The 18,154-nt window shown below is 44.1% G+C and overlaps 1 protein-coding gene across 5 annotated transcripts in view; it reads left to right on the top strand.

The window, feature by feature from the left end:
- Positions 1 to 18,154, top strand: part of NUDT5 (nudix hydrolase 5) — a 30,743-nt gene that overhangs the window by 8,363 nt on the left and 4,226 nt on the right. For 2 of the 5 annotated variants that reach the window (XM_009245117.4, XM_024252984.3), the window contains 8 exons: positions 1,147 to 1,250; positions 2,521 to 2,588; positions 8,333 to 8,382; positions 9,569 to 9,676; positions 14,073 to 14,168; positions 15,017 to 15,118; positions 16,941 to 16,949; positions 17,079 to 17,132. In XM_009245117.4, coding sequence (XP_009243392.1) covers positions 1,188 to 1,250; positions 2,521 to 2,588; positions 8,333 to 8,382; positions 9,569 to 9,676; positions 14,073 to 14,168; positions 15,017 to 15,118; positions 16,941 to 16,949; positions 17,079 to 17,132 — 550 coding nt within the window. In that variant the 5' untranslated portion in view covers positions 1,147 to 1,187. 5 annotated transcript variants of the gene reach the window in all.

Below are 18,154 nucleotides of genomic sequence, written 5' to 3'. Positions count from 1 at the left end.
GGCAAAGTCCGAAAATGAAGGAATAAAGAAAGAGGAAATAATAATCTACAATAAATGGGATAAGGGCCTGCTTTTTTCGTAACAGAACTTGTAGTACTACTCGATCCTGTCTCTGCAACTGTAACTTTGATATGTGCTGAAACTTAAATGGGGAGGTGGGGACAGTGGCTCATGCCTATAATCCCAGCACTTTGGGACACCGAGGCGGGAGGAGGATCGCTTGAGCCCAGGAGTCTGAGACCAGCCTGCGAAACATAGACCCCACCTCTACCAAAAGTTTAAAACATTACTTGGCTGTGGTAGCGTGCACCTGTAATCCCAGCTACTCAGGAGGCTGAGATGCGAGGAGCACTTGAGCTTGGGAGGTAGAGGCTACAGTGAGCCATGATTTCGCCACTGCACTCCAACCTGTGCAACAGAGTGAGATCTTACATCTCAAAAAATAAGTAAGTTTAGGTGTAATGGATGGATAAAAGACTAAGAGGTGGGCATGGAGAGTGGTAAATAATCTTTCTGCTGTCTTCCCTTGGAAAGAGTTTAAGATTCAGAGTCAGAAAAATCAGGCTGGGCACGGTGGCTCATGCCTGTAATCCCAGCACTTTGGGAGGCCAAGGAAGGCAGATCGCTTGAGGTCAGGAGGTCGAGACCAGCCTGGCCAACGTGGTGAAACCCTGTCTCTACTAAAAATATAAAAATTAGCCAGGCCTGGTGACGTGCGCCTGTAATCCCAGCTACTCGGGAGGCTGAGGCACGAGGATCACGTGAACCCAGGAGGCGGAGGCTGCAGTGAGCTGAGATCATGCCATTGCACTCCAGCCTGGGCGACAGAGCGAGACTCTCTCAAAAAAAAAAGAAAAAAAGAAAAATCTGATGAAGAAGGTCGGTCTCTAAGTGCCTAGAACAGGCACGGCAGGAGCTTGGCTGGTGTGGCTGAGTGTGACTGGGACTGCTATCACTTCCTTCCTGGCTGATCCCCAGGCCTCCCTGTTCACGTTTCCACCTGCGGCGCTTCCCTCACATACTGAGACAGGCAGCTTTGATGGTAGATGAATTTTTTGCCGTTTAAGTACTTTGACTAGTGGCCTGTGGATGAATGTTTAATTCAGAAAAATAATTTTAGCCTAAACAAATCTCATTATCTTGCAGGGCGAACTTCTCACCTGAGGGCTGTAAAGACTAGTTTGAAAATGGAGAGCCAAGAACCAACGGAATCTTCTCAGAATGGCAAACAGTATATCATTTCAGAGGAGGTATAACTTGTTTTTCACATTCCTTTCCCTCCCCCACATAAATCTGAGTTTAGCAGAATTACATGGACTATGTGTTGTTAGAATGGTGGTCTTTCGTTCTTGAAGACAGTTGTGAAGGTTTTTCCTGCTCCCTTTTTTGGGCTTGGGCACATTTTGCTCTTGCGTGGGAGGAGTATTGTGTCTCTCTGTATATTAGTGAAATTGAGACTCTAGGTAGATTTGGGCTCTTAACAGAAAAATTCTTAATCCCTCCTATGTTTCCCTAGATAGAAGAAGAAAGAATATATGCATTTGCGGACTCAGATGTTTCATATGTAGTTGTCACAACTTGGCTGTTTATGGCCCAACATGAGTGTTTAAGAACAATAAAAACCTACGTTGTTAATTGTAGTCTAAATTCCAATGAATTCTAGAACCAATGTATGTCTCTGTGTTATTCAATTTAGCTTTAAAAGTCTCTTCCTGCAGGAACCATTGCAGTGGATAAATTTTAAATCCTTCATCTTGGAACTCTGATCTTGACACCTTTCTGGAATTCCTTTTGGTTTAATCTTTCCATGTTGTCTGTGAACAGATCTGCTGAAAATGATTAGGTTGCTGCTGGCAAGAAGTGAAAGATAGGATAGTAGGAGAAAGGCTACTGCTTTATACGCAGTGACGCTTTCCTCTCAGTTCAGTATAGTGCCGTAGGTAAGTTAGTCTCCAACACCAGAACTCCCCAGTGTCTAGGCAGAACGAACCTGGGGTGTCCATCTGCGGTTGGGTGGGAAACCCACGTGTCATGATAGGAGATCCAGTCCCGGACTTTGTTTCCCCACAGTCCGCCTTCCTGTGTCATCACTGACAGGAAAAATACCAGTGTCTAGAAATGGCCATTTCTACATTCGAAACTCACCTGTGTTGTATGCACCCAGGTCAGGGGACAGACCATCAGGAGCGTCCCAGGATACCCTCACCCCATGTGCTCCCTTCCGGTTACCTCCATGCCCCACACCTCCCCCAACCCCCAGGAGTTTTTAGACTGTCATTTCTTTTCACCTGTTACTACTACTACCAAGAAATTTCAAAAAGAACCAGCAGTGCCCTTTAAAAAAACAACCCTGAGTACCTCCGTACTCTGAACTGAAAAACGTGCCCACAGATTATTGGGAAGGAAACATGATTATTGGGAGTCTGGGGAAGGACAGAGGAAATGTGAAAGAAAAAACCCTTTTAGATAAAAGCAACTTGGTTTGAAAGTTTCCCAACTTATTACCTGATATCCTTTTAGTTAATTTCAGAAGGAAAATGGGTCAAGCTTGAAAAAACAACGTACATGGATCCTACTGGTAAAACTAGGTAAACTTTTTTTTTTCTTATAAAATGTTCGTTATTTGGGTTCTCAGGTTATCTGTTGAGTGTTTTGCATAAACTTTGATGTTTTCTTTTTTGTAAACTCTGTTTTAAATAAAGAATCTAATTTAGCTGTTTTTCCAGTGTTAGGATGTTTGGATCATTTATAGTTGCTGAATAAAATTGGGTTGTAAATGTGTTACAGTAACTAATCAGAAAACTATTTTAATACCATTCTCCCTAAGTAGACAAGTGTAGACCTAAAACTTTTGGGCCAAACCTAATTTAAGCTGATAAGGTGACAGAATAATTAACAGTACATGTTGCTTCCTTCCAGTAAAATCTGTTTTTAGTTTCTAAATTAGAAGAAATAAAGAGAAAACAACAACATTGCTAATTTTGAGGTACGTGCCTGCCTCATGGAAATGCAAATCAGGAAAAAAACATTTTGTACACCCTATTTCATAATATGTGTCAATAGCCCTAAAGATATTGTACCCTTTGACCTGGTAATCCCAGTTTTAACAAAGTGTTAAGGGCCAGGTGTGTTGGCTCACACCTGTAATTCCAGCACTTTGGGACGCCAAGGGTGGGTTGGGGGGGGGATCGGTTGAGGTCAGGAGTTCAAGACCAGCCTAGGCAACATGGCGAAACCTCATCTCTACTAAAAGTACAAAAATTAGCTGGGCCTAGTGGCCCTGTAATCCCAGCTACTTGGGAGGCTGAGGCAGGAGAATTGCTTGAACCCGGAAGGCGGAAGTTGCAGTGAGCTAAGATGGCACCACAGCACTCCAGCCTGGGTGACAGAGTGAGACTCTGTCTCAAAAAAACAAAAACAATAACAGCAAAAAGAAAGTATTAAGTAAATTAGTATTCAGAATTAAATTTATGTATAGAAAATGTTCACCAAAATTTTAAAAGAAAAACTGAAAGCAACCTAAATATCTTAAAAATAGGAAATGAATTGTTATAGTGTATTCCCTTGGTAAAATCTCTGCAGCCAACTAAAAAGCAGATTCTGAAGACAGCCTAGCAATATGGGAAGAGCTCCTAAGTTGATAACAAAGTAGAAAAGTGTGTATATGCTTTTCAAACTCTGCCAAATAAGCTGGAAGGAAAATTATAGCAAAATGGGAAAAAAGCTATGTGGTTAACCTTTTTTCTTTTACTTTCCAGATTTTTGCATAGCAATCTTTTGATATTATAAACTATGAGAAGAAAATACTGTGAAAATAAATTTTTTACTTAGTGAAATATAAAAAGGAGTACAACAGAATGAGGATGAAATTTAGTAACCAGATCACGTGATACAAATTCATCAATATGAAAACTCCATTTGCAAAGTGATCCAATAAGAGTACATGATTTCTTTGTGATGAAATAGATCGTCAAGATGCAAATACATGGGCTTGCCGGTCATCTGAACAACTTTGATTATATCTACTAAACTAGCAAAGCCCTTAATAAGGCCTAATTTAGGAGAGCTGCGGGAAACATATTAAGAGAGAGATAGTACTGCTGAATTAAAACCCAGCAGTAAGAAAGCTAAGCACAGTATGATCCATCGACCATGGAAGACTCTAACTCTTCACTTAAAATGCCAAGTGAGTTTGATATGGGAAACTAAATGTACAAAATAAGTAGGGCCCAAACCCAATACAGAAATGTGGCAAGGCCCAAGTCTTAGGGAGCACCATATGTTCAAATGTATTTATATTTGTGAAACTATAGAGAGGTTGGAACCCAATGGATAGTGATACAGTCTGGTTCTCTTTTTCCTATCTAATTAAGTTTACAACACAAAACATAGCTCTCAACTCTAATGAGTCTAAACATGTGTTTGAGGCCAGGCACGGTGGCTCACGCCTATAATCCCAGCACTTTGGGAGGCCAAGGTAGGTGGATCACTTGAGGTCAGGAGTTCGAGACCAGCCTAGCCAACATGGTGAAACCCCATCTCTACTAAAAATACAAAAATTAGCTGGACGTGGTGGCACATACCTGTAATCCCAGCTACCTGGGAGGCTGAGACAGGAGAATTGCTTGAGCCCGGGAGGTGGTGGTTCCAGTGAGCCGAGATCACACCACTGCACTCCAGGCTGGGCAACAGAGCGCGAGACTCCATCTCAAAAAAAAAAAAAAAAAAAAAAAAAAAGATGTGTTCACACCAGCTCATCTCTTCACCTGACTGGTCTTCTGCCCTCCTGCATTTCCTAATCAGGGATGTACATCAGAATCATATGGGTACTTTTCTGAAAATACGACGAAGTCTCACTTCCAGAATATCTGTTTCAGTAGATTAGGAGTAGGCTCTAAAATCTACCAAACTACCATATTTATAACATGGTCATGTCCATTCTTCCATACATAGGGTTTTTTTCCTGGCCTCTGAAGAGGGCTTACGTAAAGCACTAATATTTCATACCAGAATGTCACCCTTTGAAGAATGAATCTTTGTACTTTCCAGTATGCCACGATGTATAAGTTATAGGATGTGTTATCTCTGACCTAATAGAAAAGCCTGTGTGTACAGGTTGAGCAGCCCTAATCTGAAAATCTGAAATTCAAAATGCTGCAAAATCCAAAACCTTTTCATTGCCAACATGATGCCCCAGGTGGAGAATTCCATACCTGACTCCGTGTGACGGGCTGCAGTCAAAACACAGGCATACAACACAGGCAGTGTCCCCAGGGGAAAAGGGACCGACCCTCCCCTTCAGCTCAGCTATGTCCCTCTTTTTTTTTTTTATTTCCTGAGACAGAGTCTTGCTCTGTTGCCCAGGTTAGAGTGCAGTTGTGTGGTCTCAGCTCACGCAGCCTCTACCTCCCTGGTTCAAGCAATTCTCCTGTCTCAGCCACTCAAGTAGCTGGGACTAGAGGTGCATGCCACCGCGCCTGGCCAATTTTTGTATTTTTAGTAGAGGCAGGGTTGTTGGCCAGGATGGTGTCAAACTCCTGACCTCAGGTGATCCACCCACCTTGGCCTCCCAAAGTGCTAGGACTACAGGCATGAGCCACCGCATCCGGCCATATCCTTTTTTTTTTTTTTTTTTAATTTAATTTTAATTTTTTTAGTAGAGACAGAGTCTCACTATGTTGCCCAGGCTGGTCTCGAACCCCTGAACTCAAGCAGTCTTCCTACCTTGGCCTCCCAAAGTGCTGGGATTTCAGGCGTGAGCCACCACCCGGCCTGATGTATCCTTTGCACGCGCATGGCGACTTCCCTCCGCCGGCACGCCCACAGGGGGTCGTGAAGTGGCACGTATGCAGGCCGGATGCCCAGCAGCAGTTCCCCACAACACCCTACATGGGCTGAGACCTATGTGCATGACTCATTGTGGGGTTCTCTGGCTTATTTCCTGCTCTGTGGGGTAAAGATACTGATCAAAATGTCAAAAAGGCCTGCATGAGACCCAGAGGGTAAGGCAAGTATTTCAAAATCTGAAAAACCAAACTCTGAAACACTTCCGGCCCCTCGTTTCGGGTAAGGAATACCCAACCTGTACAGCTGTCACTTGGTGTCTGTCGGGGTTGGTTCCAGGACCCCCTGCAGATACCAAAATCCACAGATGCTGAAGTCCCTGATATGAAAATGCATATATATTCAATATGTATTTGCCTCTAACCTATGCACACCCTCCCACGCACTTCATCTCTAGAGTAATTACAGCACCTAATACAATGCAAATGCCGTGTCAACAGTTGTACTCTTCTTTAGGGAATAATGGCAAGAAAAAATGTGACATGTTCAGTATAGATGCAATTTTTTTCCTAAATATTTTCAGTGGGTGGTTGGTTGAATGCACGAATGCGGAACCCACGGATATGGAGGGCCGAGTCTAAGAGAGAAAATAGCAGCTAGAGAATCCTATGTTCCACCATCTCATTCATGAAAGGGGATGTGGGGTTAATTTTAGAAATATAAAAATATTCCAGTAGTGTTGTGTCTTTATTGACATTCAGGACAGTGCCCAAGTCACCCTCTGTGACCCTCCCGCCTCTTGTGTTGGTGAACTAGAGGGAGGAAGGCCAACAGGCTTTCCCATAACAAAGGAGACTAGGAATAGGATGATCTCACTGGAAGCAGAACCCTAAAGCTGGAAGAGGTTTTAGAGATAACATACTCATTCCTGCTTTTTACAAAGGAGGGAAGAGCCTCAGGGAGGCTGGAGCCCTGGGCTTAGCTCGTAGGCAAGTAGAGACTAAGAGCTGACTTCCAGTCAGCTGTGCATCTCACAGGCCCTTTGAAGTTGTTGGAGCTCTCACTGGGCAATCTTATTCCAAGATTTCTTATCAATGCGTTTCTGTTTTATTGCTGGTGATTTATGGCTCGTTACTGCTTGTTTCCTTCACCTTAACCACGATAATGATGCTCCTCTTTTTGTTTCCCTTATTCCTAGTGTTTGGGATGGGACCTTCAGTGCTTTTCCCAGCACTGTCTTCTTCAGTCTTTAGGACTAACCTTAGGAGGCAGCAGAGAGAGCTATGCCAAAAGGTGTTTCATCTCTTGCAATCTGTATGATTTACTTACCAGCATTGCTTGTTGGTCAGCTCCGTGCTACTAACAGGAATGTTGGGCTGCTGTGAGTTGTCATAGAAGTCTGTTTGATTTTCCTGTGTTCATTTTGACATATTTGGCCTTCAGAATTTGGGTACAATGCTGAAAGACCTACAATTTCCAGACAGTCTTTTTGTTTTGTTTTTTAAAAAGCAAATTAAATATTTGAACAATTTTAATGAAAATATGACAAGGTCCAAATTTTAAGGACAGCCAGATGGGAAGCATGAGCAGGAGGGTTCTTCCGAGGAGGATATCTTGCAGCTCTTACTATTGAGATGCAGGTGGTAACTCCTTTTTATCCCAAGCCCCAGAGCCACCCACACGTCTCACTTCCTTTAAAAGAGATCCTAAAATTGTTTGCTTCTCCACTCTGATCTCTTACCACTGCTTTTTTCTGTTATAGGGAGAAGAGAGTGAAGGGGGAATGTTCCTTTTATGCCTCGCCCCTTTAAACTGCATAACTGTGTCAGTAACTGGGTTTCCTGTACAACTGTGCCCCATGTTTCAAGGCCAGAAAATAGGATAGCACAGATGTTACCCAAAAGCTGAGTTGGGTAACAGTCAGAAACCAATAGCTAACCAGGAATAAAGCCATATAAGAGAGCAGGACTGTGCTGTTACTCAGCCCACTTTTTGTAGATAAGATCTCACACATGCAAAGTAGGGCACTTGCCTACATTTAATAATTCCTCCATTAATAAATGGGAAGGTTCTACCTTCTTAAATTGTGTGTTTTAGGTCACATATTTTAAAAATTAAAATGATATAAAAATCTCAGTAGTTCACGTTGTCCACGGTAGCTTTTTTCCTAGAGACAGGGCAAGTCTTTTCCTACGGCTTCATTTGCATTACCTGCTTATTAATCCATCGCTGGTTGTGCTCCTTGCCCAGAGACATAGGATCCAAACTAAAGTGTTCTGAGAAAGCGGCAGCTCACATGCTTAGTAGGCTTTCTGTTTCAGGAGCACCCAGAGGGTGAGGTGTAGGGTGGCAAGAGTTTTCATTGTTAATTTTCAGAAGCTATAGGAGAGCAGAATTAGCTTTTTTAATGCATACCTTTGTCTTCTTGACCAGTATCATGAGTACATTTGCATGCATTGCATTTAAGAAGTTCTGGTTGTACACAGAAAACCTAAGAAAATTCTCCTCTTTAGCACTAATGACTTTTTTTTCTTCTCTGCCTGAACAGAACTTGGGAATCAGTGAAACGTACAACCAGGAAAGAACAGACTGCGGATGGTAGGAGTGCAAACCTATTCCAACCCTTTAGGAAGGAAGTTAGCACTTGTGATCATAGGAGGGTTTTCAATGGAACCAAGTTAACTTCTATTATGATGTTGTATCTTTAAATCTCCGCTTAGTTTTTGCCATACTGTATAACTAAATTAAGCTTTGTTTATAAGTAACTTCTGGCTTCTGTTATCTAAGCTCAAAACGGTGTTTTTGAGGGGAAGTTGTTCTAATGTTTATAACTAAATGTTAATCAATATAGTTTGAAGCCACACACTGTGTCTAGACGTGTTATGACTTCTAGAAATCCTTGTGTCCTGTTCGAAGGATCTAGGTGAGAGCCTTTAGTTTAGAAACGTTACTTGGCACACCTTTATGCTTATGGACCACTTGCTTTACAGGTTGATGAGGACACGGAATTAATTGGGCAAAGCCTATTCCATTCACCCTCCCCTCCAGGCATGAATGCCTTGACTGCAAAGAGCCTACAAACAATCCTGAGAATCACTCTGGTCGAGGGGAAGTTGGGCGCTAGGCTTTTCTTATTTTTCCATTTGGTTTTGGTTTCTGTTTTTGCTGGAAGTAAACAGTAGCTGTGCTGCAGCTGCTGGCTTCACAGATAGGAAGCTGTGGGGAGCCAGGGGACCCTCCTGGGTGCTTTGTGTTTTCTGAAACCGAGTCGTTTTTGTTTTTCTTAAGTTTTAATGAAGGCCAAGTAACTTGAGAGGAAAGGTCTTTTACCCTAAAACTGGAAAATCAGTCTTGCTAGCATTTATTGCAGACAGTGGAACTTACTTGATTTCTTGCTCAAAGTTGACCCAGGAGCACAGGGATGGCTGTGGCCTCACCAGTGGTAGGGCTGCCACACGCTGGAAAGTGGTTCTGTGGAAGGTCGGTGTAGTCAGAAACCTTACATCCTTGACCCTGTAGGAAATGTTTCCTTTTAGTTCTGATTTTAGTTTTAAGAAACCGTGACAATTAAACAGGCTTTTTGTTTAAAAAAGAAAGTGTAAACAACATAGAAGTGATGATTTTTAATTACGTTTTTAAAATAGCTTCCAAGATTAACTGCCAGTATTGTAGATTAAAGCAGAGTTTCTTAAAGTCTGGGGTTTTCATTAGCTTGCTCTAAACAATGTGCTGGCATTGCTGACCTCTCATTAGGGATTTCCTTGGTTCCATTTCCTGGTGACAGGTGTCGCGGTCATCCCCGTGCTGCAGAGAACGCTTCACTATGAGTGTATTGTTCTGGTGAAACAGTTCCGACCACCAATGGGGGGCTACTGCATAGAGTTCCCTGCAGGTGAGTCACTCAACATTGCTTCTTAGGGATGTTGGCCTGAACCAGGGTAAAGCCTGAGAACTGCAAAGCTCAGCTCTGCAGTTTTTAATCTGTCCTTGTGGTTTTAAGTAAAACTAAACCATTTCATAGCGAGGCTCCTCCAGGCCCCCAGGACACCCCAACAACCCTCTGAACCCAGGAAGGTGACACGAGGCCACCTCCCATCCATCCCAGCCTCCTCTTGGCAATGCTGCCTCCAGCCTTTTTGTTTGTTTGTTTGTTTTTGTTTTTTGTTTTGTTTTGTTTTGTGAGACAGAGTCTTGCTCTGTCACCCAGGCTGGAGTGCAGTGGCACGATCTCAGCTCACTGCAACCTCCGCCTCCTGGGTTCAAGCAATTCTCCTGCTTCAGCGTCCCAAGTAGCTAGGACTACAGGTGCCGGCCACCACGCCCAGCTAATTTTTTGTATTTTTAGTAGAGACAGGGTTTCACCGTGTTAGCCAGGATGGTCTCGATCTCCTGACCTGATGATCTGCCCGCCTTGGCCTCGCAAAGTGTTGGGATTACAGGCGTGAGCTTCTGCACCCAGCCGTCTCCAGCCTTTTGAGTAATTGCCCTTCGCCTTCTCAGCTTATTTGATTGTTTGTCATTAGCCATCTGCTAATGGAAATGTCCATTGATAAGTAGGCCAGGCTTTTTTTTTTTTTTTTTTTTTTTTTTTTGAGATGGAGTCTCATTCTGTCACCCAGGCTGGAGTGCGGTGGCGTGATCTCAGCTCACTGCAACAGGGTTCAAGCGATTCTCCTGCCTCAGCCTCCCGAGTAGCTGGGGTTACAGGCGTGTGTCACCACACCTGGCTAATATTTGTATTTTTTGTAGAGACGGGGTTTCACTGTGTTGCCCAGGCTGATCTCAAACTCCTGACCTCAGGTGATCCACCCACCTTGGCCCCTCAAAGAGTTGGAATTACAGGCGTGAGCCACCACGCCCAGCCTAGGCCAGGCTCTTAACTCCAAGAAATGTGAATGGAGAAGATGGTTTGCTCTGCTGTGTGGAAACAGGCCAAGGACACTCTTCATTTCAACTAGAACATTTTTCTTGCACAGTAATTAAAGCTCTCCAGAATTTATTGCCCTATATTATTGTAGGACTTTATTGGATTGTTCCCATCTAAAGAGATTAAATCTCATCTATTTGTTATTAGTGGTATACATTTTATTTTTATTATTATTATTATTATTATTTTTTTTTTTTTTTTGAGACGGAGTCCTGCTCTGTTGCGCAGGCTGGAGTGCAGTGGCACGGTCTCAGCTCACTGCAGCCTCCACCTCCCAGGTTCAAGTGATTCTCCTGCCTCGGCTTCCTGAGTAGCTGGGATTATAGGCATGAGCCAACACACCCGGCTAATTTTTGTATTTTTAGTAGAGATGGGCTCTCACCATGTTCACCAGATTGGTCTCGAACTCCTGATCTCAGGTGATCCACCCACCTTGGCCTCTCAAAGTGCTGGGATTACAGGCCTAAACTACCACACCCAGCCAAGGTTTTATATTTTAAAAGGCCAGCTAGTGGTAATATATGGTTAACGACTATCACTTTTCTCATTTCCTCACCATTTTACTGAAGGCTATTTAATTACCCTTTTTGAATTTTTTTTTTTTTTTTTTTTTGAGATAGAGTTTTGCTCTTGTTGCCCAGGCTGGAGTGTAATGGCGGGATCTCAGCTCACTACAACCTCCGCCTCCCGGGTTCAAGTGATTCTCCTGCCTCAGCCTCCTGAGTAGCTGGGATTACAGGCATGTGCCACCACGCCCAGCTAATTTTGTATTCTTCGTAGAGACGGGGTTTCTCCATGTTGGTCAGGCTGGTCTCGGCCTCCCAAAGTGCTGGGATTACAGGCGTGAGCCACCACGCCTGGCCAGGCTATTTGATAACTTTTAATATTAACGTTAATAAATTCTTCTCTCACTTTTTCTTTTTTCTTTGAGATGGGGTCTCTGTTGCTGAGGCTCGTGTGCTCTGGCACCATCACAGCCCATTGCAGCCTCAACCTCCCCAGGCTGAGGTGATCCTCTCACCTCATTTTTTGTATTTTTTGTAGAGATGGGGTTTTGCCATGTTGCCCAGGCTGATCTCTAACTCCTTGGCTCAAGTGATCTGCCCGCCTTAGCTTCCCAAAGTGCTAAGATTACAGGTGTGAGCTGCCATGCCTGGGCTCTTTTTTTGAGACTATGTCTAGCTCTGTTGCCCATGTTGGAGTGCAGTGGCACAATCACAGCTCACTGCAGCCTTGACCTTCTGGGCTCAAGTGATCCTCCTGCCTTGGCTTCCTGGGTAGCTGGGTCTGCAGGAATGCATCGCCACATTCGATTTTTAAATTTTATGTAGAGATGGGGTTTTGCTTTGTCACCCAGGCTGGCCCCAAACTCCTGGCCTCAAGTGATCCTCCTGCCTCACCCTCCCAAAGTGTTGGGATTACAGGTGTGAGTCACCGCACCCAGCCCGAGTTTTTCATTATTTTATTTTTATTTTTGAGACGGAGTTTCGCTTTTGTTGCCCAAGCTGGAGTGCAGTGGCACGATTTCAGCTCACTGCAACCTCCGCCTAACAGGGTCAAGCGATTCTCCTGTCTCAGCCTCCCGAGTAGCTGGATTACAGGTGCGCACCACCACACCTGGCTAATTGTTTGTATTTTTAGTGGAGACAGGGTTTTACCATGTTGGCCAGGCTGGTCTCGAACCCCTGACCTCAGGTGATATGGCCACCTCGGCCTCCCAAAGTGTTGGGATTACAGGTGTGGGCCACCACGCCCAGCCTCATTATATATATATATATATATATATATATATATATATATATATATATATATATATACTTTTTTTTTTTTTTTTTTTTTTTTTTTGAGACAGAGTCTCACTCTGTCACCCAGGCTGGGGTGCAGTGGCGTGATCTCAGCTCACTGCAAGCTCTGCCTCCCGGGTTCACGCCATTTTCCTGCCTCAGCCTCCCGAGTAGCTGGGACTACAGGCGCCCGCCACCACGCCCGGCTAATGTTTTGTATTTTTAGTAGAGACGGGGTTTCACCGTGTTAGCCAGGATGGTCTCGATCTCCTGACCTCGTGATCCGCCCGCCTTGGCCTCCCAAAGTGCTGGGATTCCAGGCGTGAGCCACCGTGTCAGGCCTCTCATTATATTTTTTACTTCCTTTCAGGAAAAAGAGTCTGCGTTGCTGCTGCCTTCCTCTTCATTGGCCTCTCTGTTCACTCCTCACAGTGCCCATGGGAGTCCCCTAATGGCCACCAGTTTGCTTCTTTCTGGCCTTTCATTCCCGGGCCTCTGTGTTTTGCTGTGAGGGAGGAAGACAAGACAGGTGATGCTGTCAGCATCCCACATGTAAGGAAGCAGAATATGAGCAGGCTTCCTGTGCTGCAGCCACACGGCAAGCTCCCAGGCCTAAGCCAGTTGGTCACCACCGAGTCACATCTCCTCACAGATGCTGCCCGTGCTGTGCAGAGCAGCATGGAGATGCTCATGAAGGATCATGAAGGATCTGGGTCTGAATAGGACGACCGGGTGATGCCTTCAGAACCTGATTCATCTGCTCAGAGTTTTATTCTTTTGCCTTTTTGTTTCTATAAAAATTCCAAGCTGGGCACAGTGGCTCATGCCTGTAATCCCAGCATTTTGGGAGGCTGAGGCGGGTGAATCACTTGAGGCCAGGAGTTCGAAAGCAGCCTGGCCAACATGGTGAGACTAAAAATACAAATTAGCCTCTACTACAAATACAAAAATTAGCCGGGCGTGGTGGTGCGTACCTGTGGTCCCAGCTACTCAGGAATCTGAGGCAGGAGAATCGTTTAAACCCAGGAGGCAGAGGTTGCAGTGAGCCAAGATCACACCACTGCACTCCAGCCTGGGCAACAGTGTGAGACTCCATCTTCAAAAAAATATAGTTCCAATCCTCAGGTTTCTCTGTAAGACCACTTTTCACAGTGTTCTGATTCTTCTAACGTAACGCAGCAGCAGGTGTGTTAGAAGAATGAGGGGTTCAGCCGGGCACGGTGGCTCACACCTGTAATCCCAGCGCTTTGGGAGGCTGAGGCAGGTGGATCACGAGGTCAAGAGTTCAAGACCAGCCTGGCTAAGATGGTGAAACCCCGTCTGTACTAAAAATACAAAAACTTAGCTGGGCAAGGTGGCACGCGCCTGTAATCCCAGCTACTCCAGAGGCTGAAGCAGAGAATTGCTTAAACCTGGACGGGTGGAGGTTGCAGTGGGCCGAGATCGCGCCACTGCACTCTAGCCTGGGCGACAGAGTGAGACTCCATCTCAAAAAACAAAAGACAAAAAAAAAAAGAAGGAGGGGTTCAAAGTACCAGATTTCCCGCTCCCATCACACCAATGATTTGGACTTGCAGGTCTCATAGATGATGGCGAAACCCCAGAAGCAGCTGCTCTCCGGGAGCTTGAAGAAGAAACTGGCTACAAAGGGGACGTTGCCGAATGTTCTCCAGGTGGGTATTGCTTGAAAATTCACCAGGCGATGGATTCCTCCATGTGGGAAGGGACTGATTATTTGGGTGTTCTTTATGCTCAGAATTCACTGAAGAGAAATCATAGATTAGGATTGGTCACCAAGTGTAAGGGAATCTCCCCTCCCAGGAGGAAACTGGAGCCAGAAAGGCCTGAAGCTGGGGGAGAATTAATGAAATTAAATTGCCTTTTGGCCGGATGTGGTGGCTCATGCCTGTATTCCCAGCACTTTGGGAGGCCAAGGCGGGTGGATCACCTGAGGTCAGGAGTTCGAGACCAGCCTGACCAACATGGTGAAACCCATCTCTACTAAAAATACAAAAATTAGCCGGGTGGTGCACACCTGTGATCCCAGCTACTCGGGAGGCTGAAGCAGGAGAATTACTTGAACCCAGGAGGCAGAGGTTGCAGTGAGGCAAGATCACGCCATTGCACTCCATCCTGGGCAATAAGAGCAAAGTGAAACTCTGTCTCAAAAAATAAATTGCCTTTAGGAATTTCCTCCACCCTGAGATTTATTGCTCACCCATCTCATCCATGTGCTACCCTCATCACTGGAAGATTTTTTTGAGTTTGATGTGGTGAAGGGATTTTACAACTTGACAGTACCATCTAACCCCGCAGACCTAGCAAGCTTGACTCAGGAGCTCTGGGGAGAGTGTGAGTGCCCAGATGCTTTGCAGCCTGCAGATCTGCCTACCAAATTTGAGAACTAGTTTTCCCGCATCACCTCCACATCAACGCTGAGCTGTGAGACGCATCTTCCTAAGACCGTAGTGAAACAAATGCCAAAGGGACTGACGCATCTGCCTGTCCCTTCTCTCCACAGCGGTCTGTATGGACCCAGGCTTGTCAAACTGTACCGTACACATCGTGACAGTCACCATTAACGGAGATGATGCGGAAAATGCAAGGCCGAAGCCGAAGCCAGGTATGTGTGCGTCGGCTGTGATGAAGGTGGTGTGGTTGCATTACGTGTCTTGGAACTTGCTGCTAGTTTGATTTATTAAAAGAATGTAGTCTTTCATGGAAAGAATCGGTCTTTCAAATAGACTTCATCAGTATTCTTGTCTATCTTCCTAATCATGTATTTTAGCATTTTTCTTTTACCACTTCATTCATCTTTATGCTTTCTTTGTAAAAAAATGTTAAATGACATATTTCCCTGTTATCTATATGAAGTGGATTCCCACTTGGTAATATGAGCTGCAGGCTTAAGTAGTAAACAGTGAGAAACTTAAATCACCCTTGTTTCTGTCTTCATGTATATTGTAAGAATGGCCTAAATTCCCCTGTAGTCCCAGCTGTTCTGGAAGGTGAGGCGGGAGGATCACTTAAGCCCAGGAGTTGGAGGAGCTCTGATGGTGCCACTCTGTGAGAGAATGAGACCATGTCTCTCTTAAAAAAAAAAAAAAAAAGTGGCCTAAGTAATTGTTAAGGGGCAGCAGATTATTCACTATTTGTCTTCGCTCTAATATTTCTTAGCAACTTTGGATTCAGAAGCTGTGATGTCTCTGTCAGTTCCGTGTTGTCTCTCCCATCCTTTTAAAGGGGGTATTTATATGTGCACCACAGTAAATCAGTATCAGTGATATTCTTTAATTTCTTACCCTCTTCAGTTGTTCATATTTATGTTTCAGTATCCCACTGCAACTAATTTTAAGTCTTATTTTTTGCCGGGCGTGGTGGCTTATGCCTGTAATCCCAGCACTTTGGAAGGTTGAGGTGGGTGGATCAGTTGAGGTCAGGAGCTCAAGATCAGCCTGGCCAACATGGTGAAACCCCAACTCTACTAAAAATACAAAAATTAGCCAGGCGTGGTGGTGCGCACCTGTAGTCCCAGCTACTCGGGAGGCTGAGGCACAAGAATCACTTGAACCCAGGAGGCGGAGGTTGCAGTGAGTCAAGATCACGCCACTGCACTCCAGCCCGGGCAACAGAGTGAGACCCTGTCTCCAAAAAATAAATAAATAAATAAATAAATCTTAATTTTTGAACTGCACATATACATATGACACACTGTGGAAAAGTTTGGCAGTTCCTCAGCATATTAGAAACAGAATTATTATATGTTTGGCATTTCAACTCCTAAGTCTACACCCAGAAGAAGTGAAACAGGGACTCAGATACTTGTGTGCCTGTGTTCATGGCCGCTTCTGTGGAAATAACCCAAGTGTCTGCCAGCAGATGAATGCATACACAAAATGTAGTATACACACAAACACATGCCCACACTGAAACATGCGATAACATGATGGGCAAATACTCTGATTCTACTTATCTGGGTGCCCAGAATGACAAACTGATGGAGGAAGACAGCAGAGGAAGCGCTACTAGGGATGGGGAATTGGTGTTGAGTGGATCCCGAGTTTCTGTTGGGTGTCATGAAAAGTTCTGGAGATGGATACTGGTGGTGGTTGTGCACCGTTCTGAATGTTATTTAATGCTACTGAATTGTACCTTCATAGTGGTTAAAATGGTAAGTTTTTATATGTTCTGTATATTTTACATAATATGCAGATTCATATCTATAAAAATATACATACTATCGAATATGCTTTAAATTTTGCTACTTAACATCATGTGGAGAATAACTTCATACTGCTCGAGTTTGACAATGTATATAAATTAAGTTAGCAGAGACCCAGGTTTCTGTGAAATTCTCAAAGCCTTTTCGATGCCTCTTGCATAAAAGTCTTCCAATGTTACCACTCCAGGCCTTGCTGAAATGTTCTCCTTCTGTTTATTTCCAGGGGATGGAGGTATGTTCTGCAACTCCTGGTGGCCGAGCATGTATGGCTTGGTGTAGTGGTGATAGCTGCAGACATTTTGGGTTGTTTTGGTAGGCTCTTGACATTAGCTTTGTTTTCACTTGCGCTTTGTCTGTTTAGAATTTGTGGAAGTCATTTCTTTACCCAAGAATGACCTGCTGCAGAGACTCGATGGTAAGCATTCTCCAGACCACCACCCAGTTTCTCCAGTTCTCCCCGTCCCCATCCCAGCAAGCTGGGTACTAATTATAACTCCATTTATTTATCTTTTTGATATCACTAAAGTCAAATGCCTAGCAACTTGTAAAACTGCAGGTGACCACTACTAATTTTCCTTTCTGGGTGGCACAGAGTTTGAAAATAGGAGCAAAGCATTCTGGGTCAAGTGCAAACTTTTGGTAGGGGCTTTTTCTCCTACAGAATGGCCCAGATGATATTCCTGCTGAGTAGCCAAAACGATTCTACACTTTAAACCTTCAGTTCATAGCGATGCAAAGGTGTGGGTAAATAAGCTGTTAGCTTTTCGTCAAGTATGCTAGTATGAGGGGTGGTCCTTTGTGGAGGCTGTATGTTCAAGGAGAAATTGATGATGCTCCTTCAACAAATACTTGAGGTATTTCCTGTATACTCAGTGTGATATGCTTTTCACATAATCAACCAAACTAGCTGTGTGGCCCTTAGAAATCACTGGTCATGTAGATGCATTGTATCATTCTTGGCCACCCATTTTTTAGGGACTTTTGTAAACAGTAGGTAAGCTTATGGGGAGAAAAGTCCTTTCATAAAACCACGAGAGGAGATACTGTATGGAGACATGTCATGGGCCCTTCAAGGAGCACCTGTGTATGGGCTGGCAAATCCCTTTCACTCATCTAGAAAGAAGCAGACACTTGTCATCATGGGAATATTTTATTGGGTATAAGTGTTTTAGGTAATTGATAACTGATTTTTCTACTGTTTTTAAGTGATTACTTCAAATGTGATTTGAAGCATTGTTTGGCCTGAAGCTTTAAGACCAGTTTCTTAAGCTTTTCCCTGAGTTTCAGCAGCTTACAGTTTCAATGAATAAGCAGAGCACCTGGTTTTGAAATGTCTGTTGTTTGTTTGAAAATCTGAATGTGTCTTTCAAAGGCTGCTGTGATTTCTTCGGATAAAATCAGATTTCAGATCCCTTAGAGAGCTTCCACTCCTGCTTC

The sequence above is a fragment of the Pongo abelii genome, chromosome 8 (assembly GCF_028885655.2).
Source record: "Pongo abelii isolate AG06213 chromosome 8, NHGRI_mPonAbe1-v2.0_pri, whole genome shotgun sequence".
Taxonomy (NCBI): domain Eukaryota; kingdom Metazoa; phylum Chordata; class Mammalia; order Primates; family Hominidae; genus Pongo; species Pongo abelii.
Note: the sequence above shows the minus strand (reverse complement) of the source record. Positions and strands in the feature narration are given on the sequence as shown.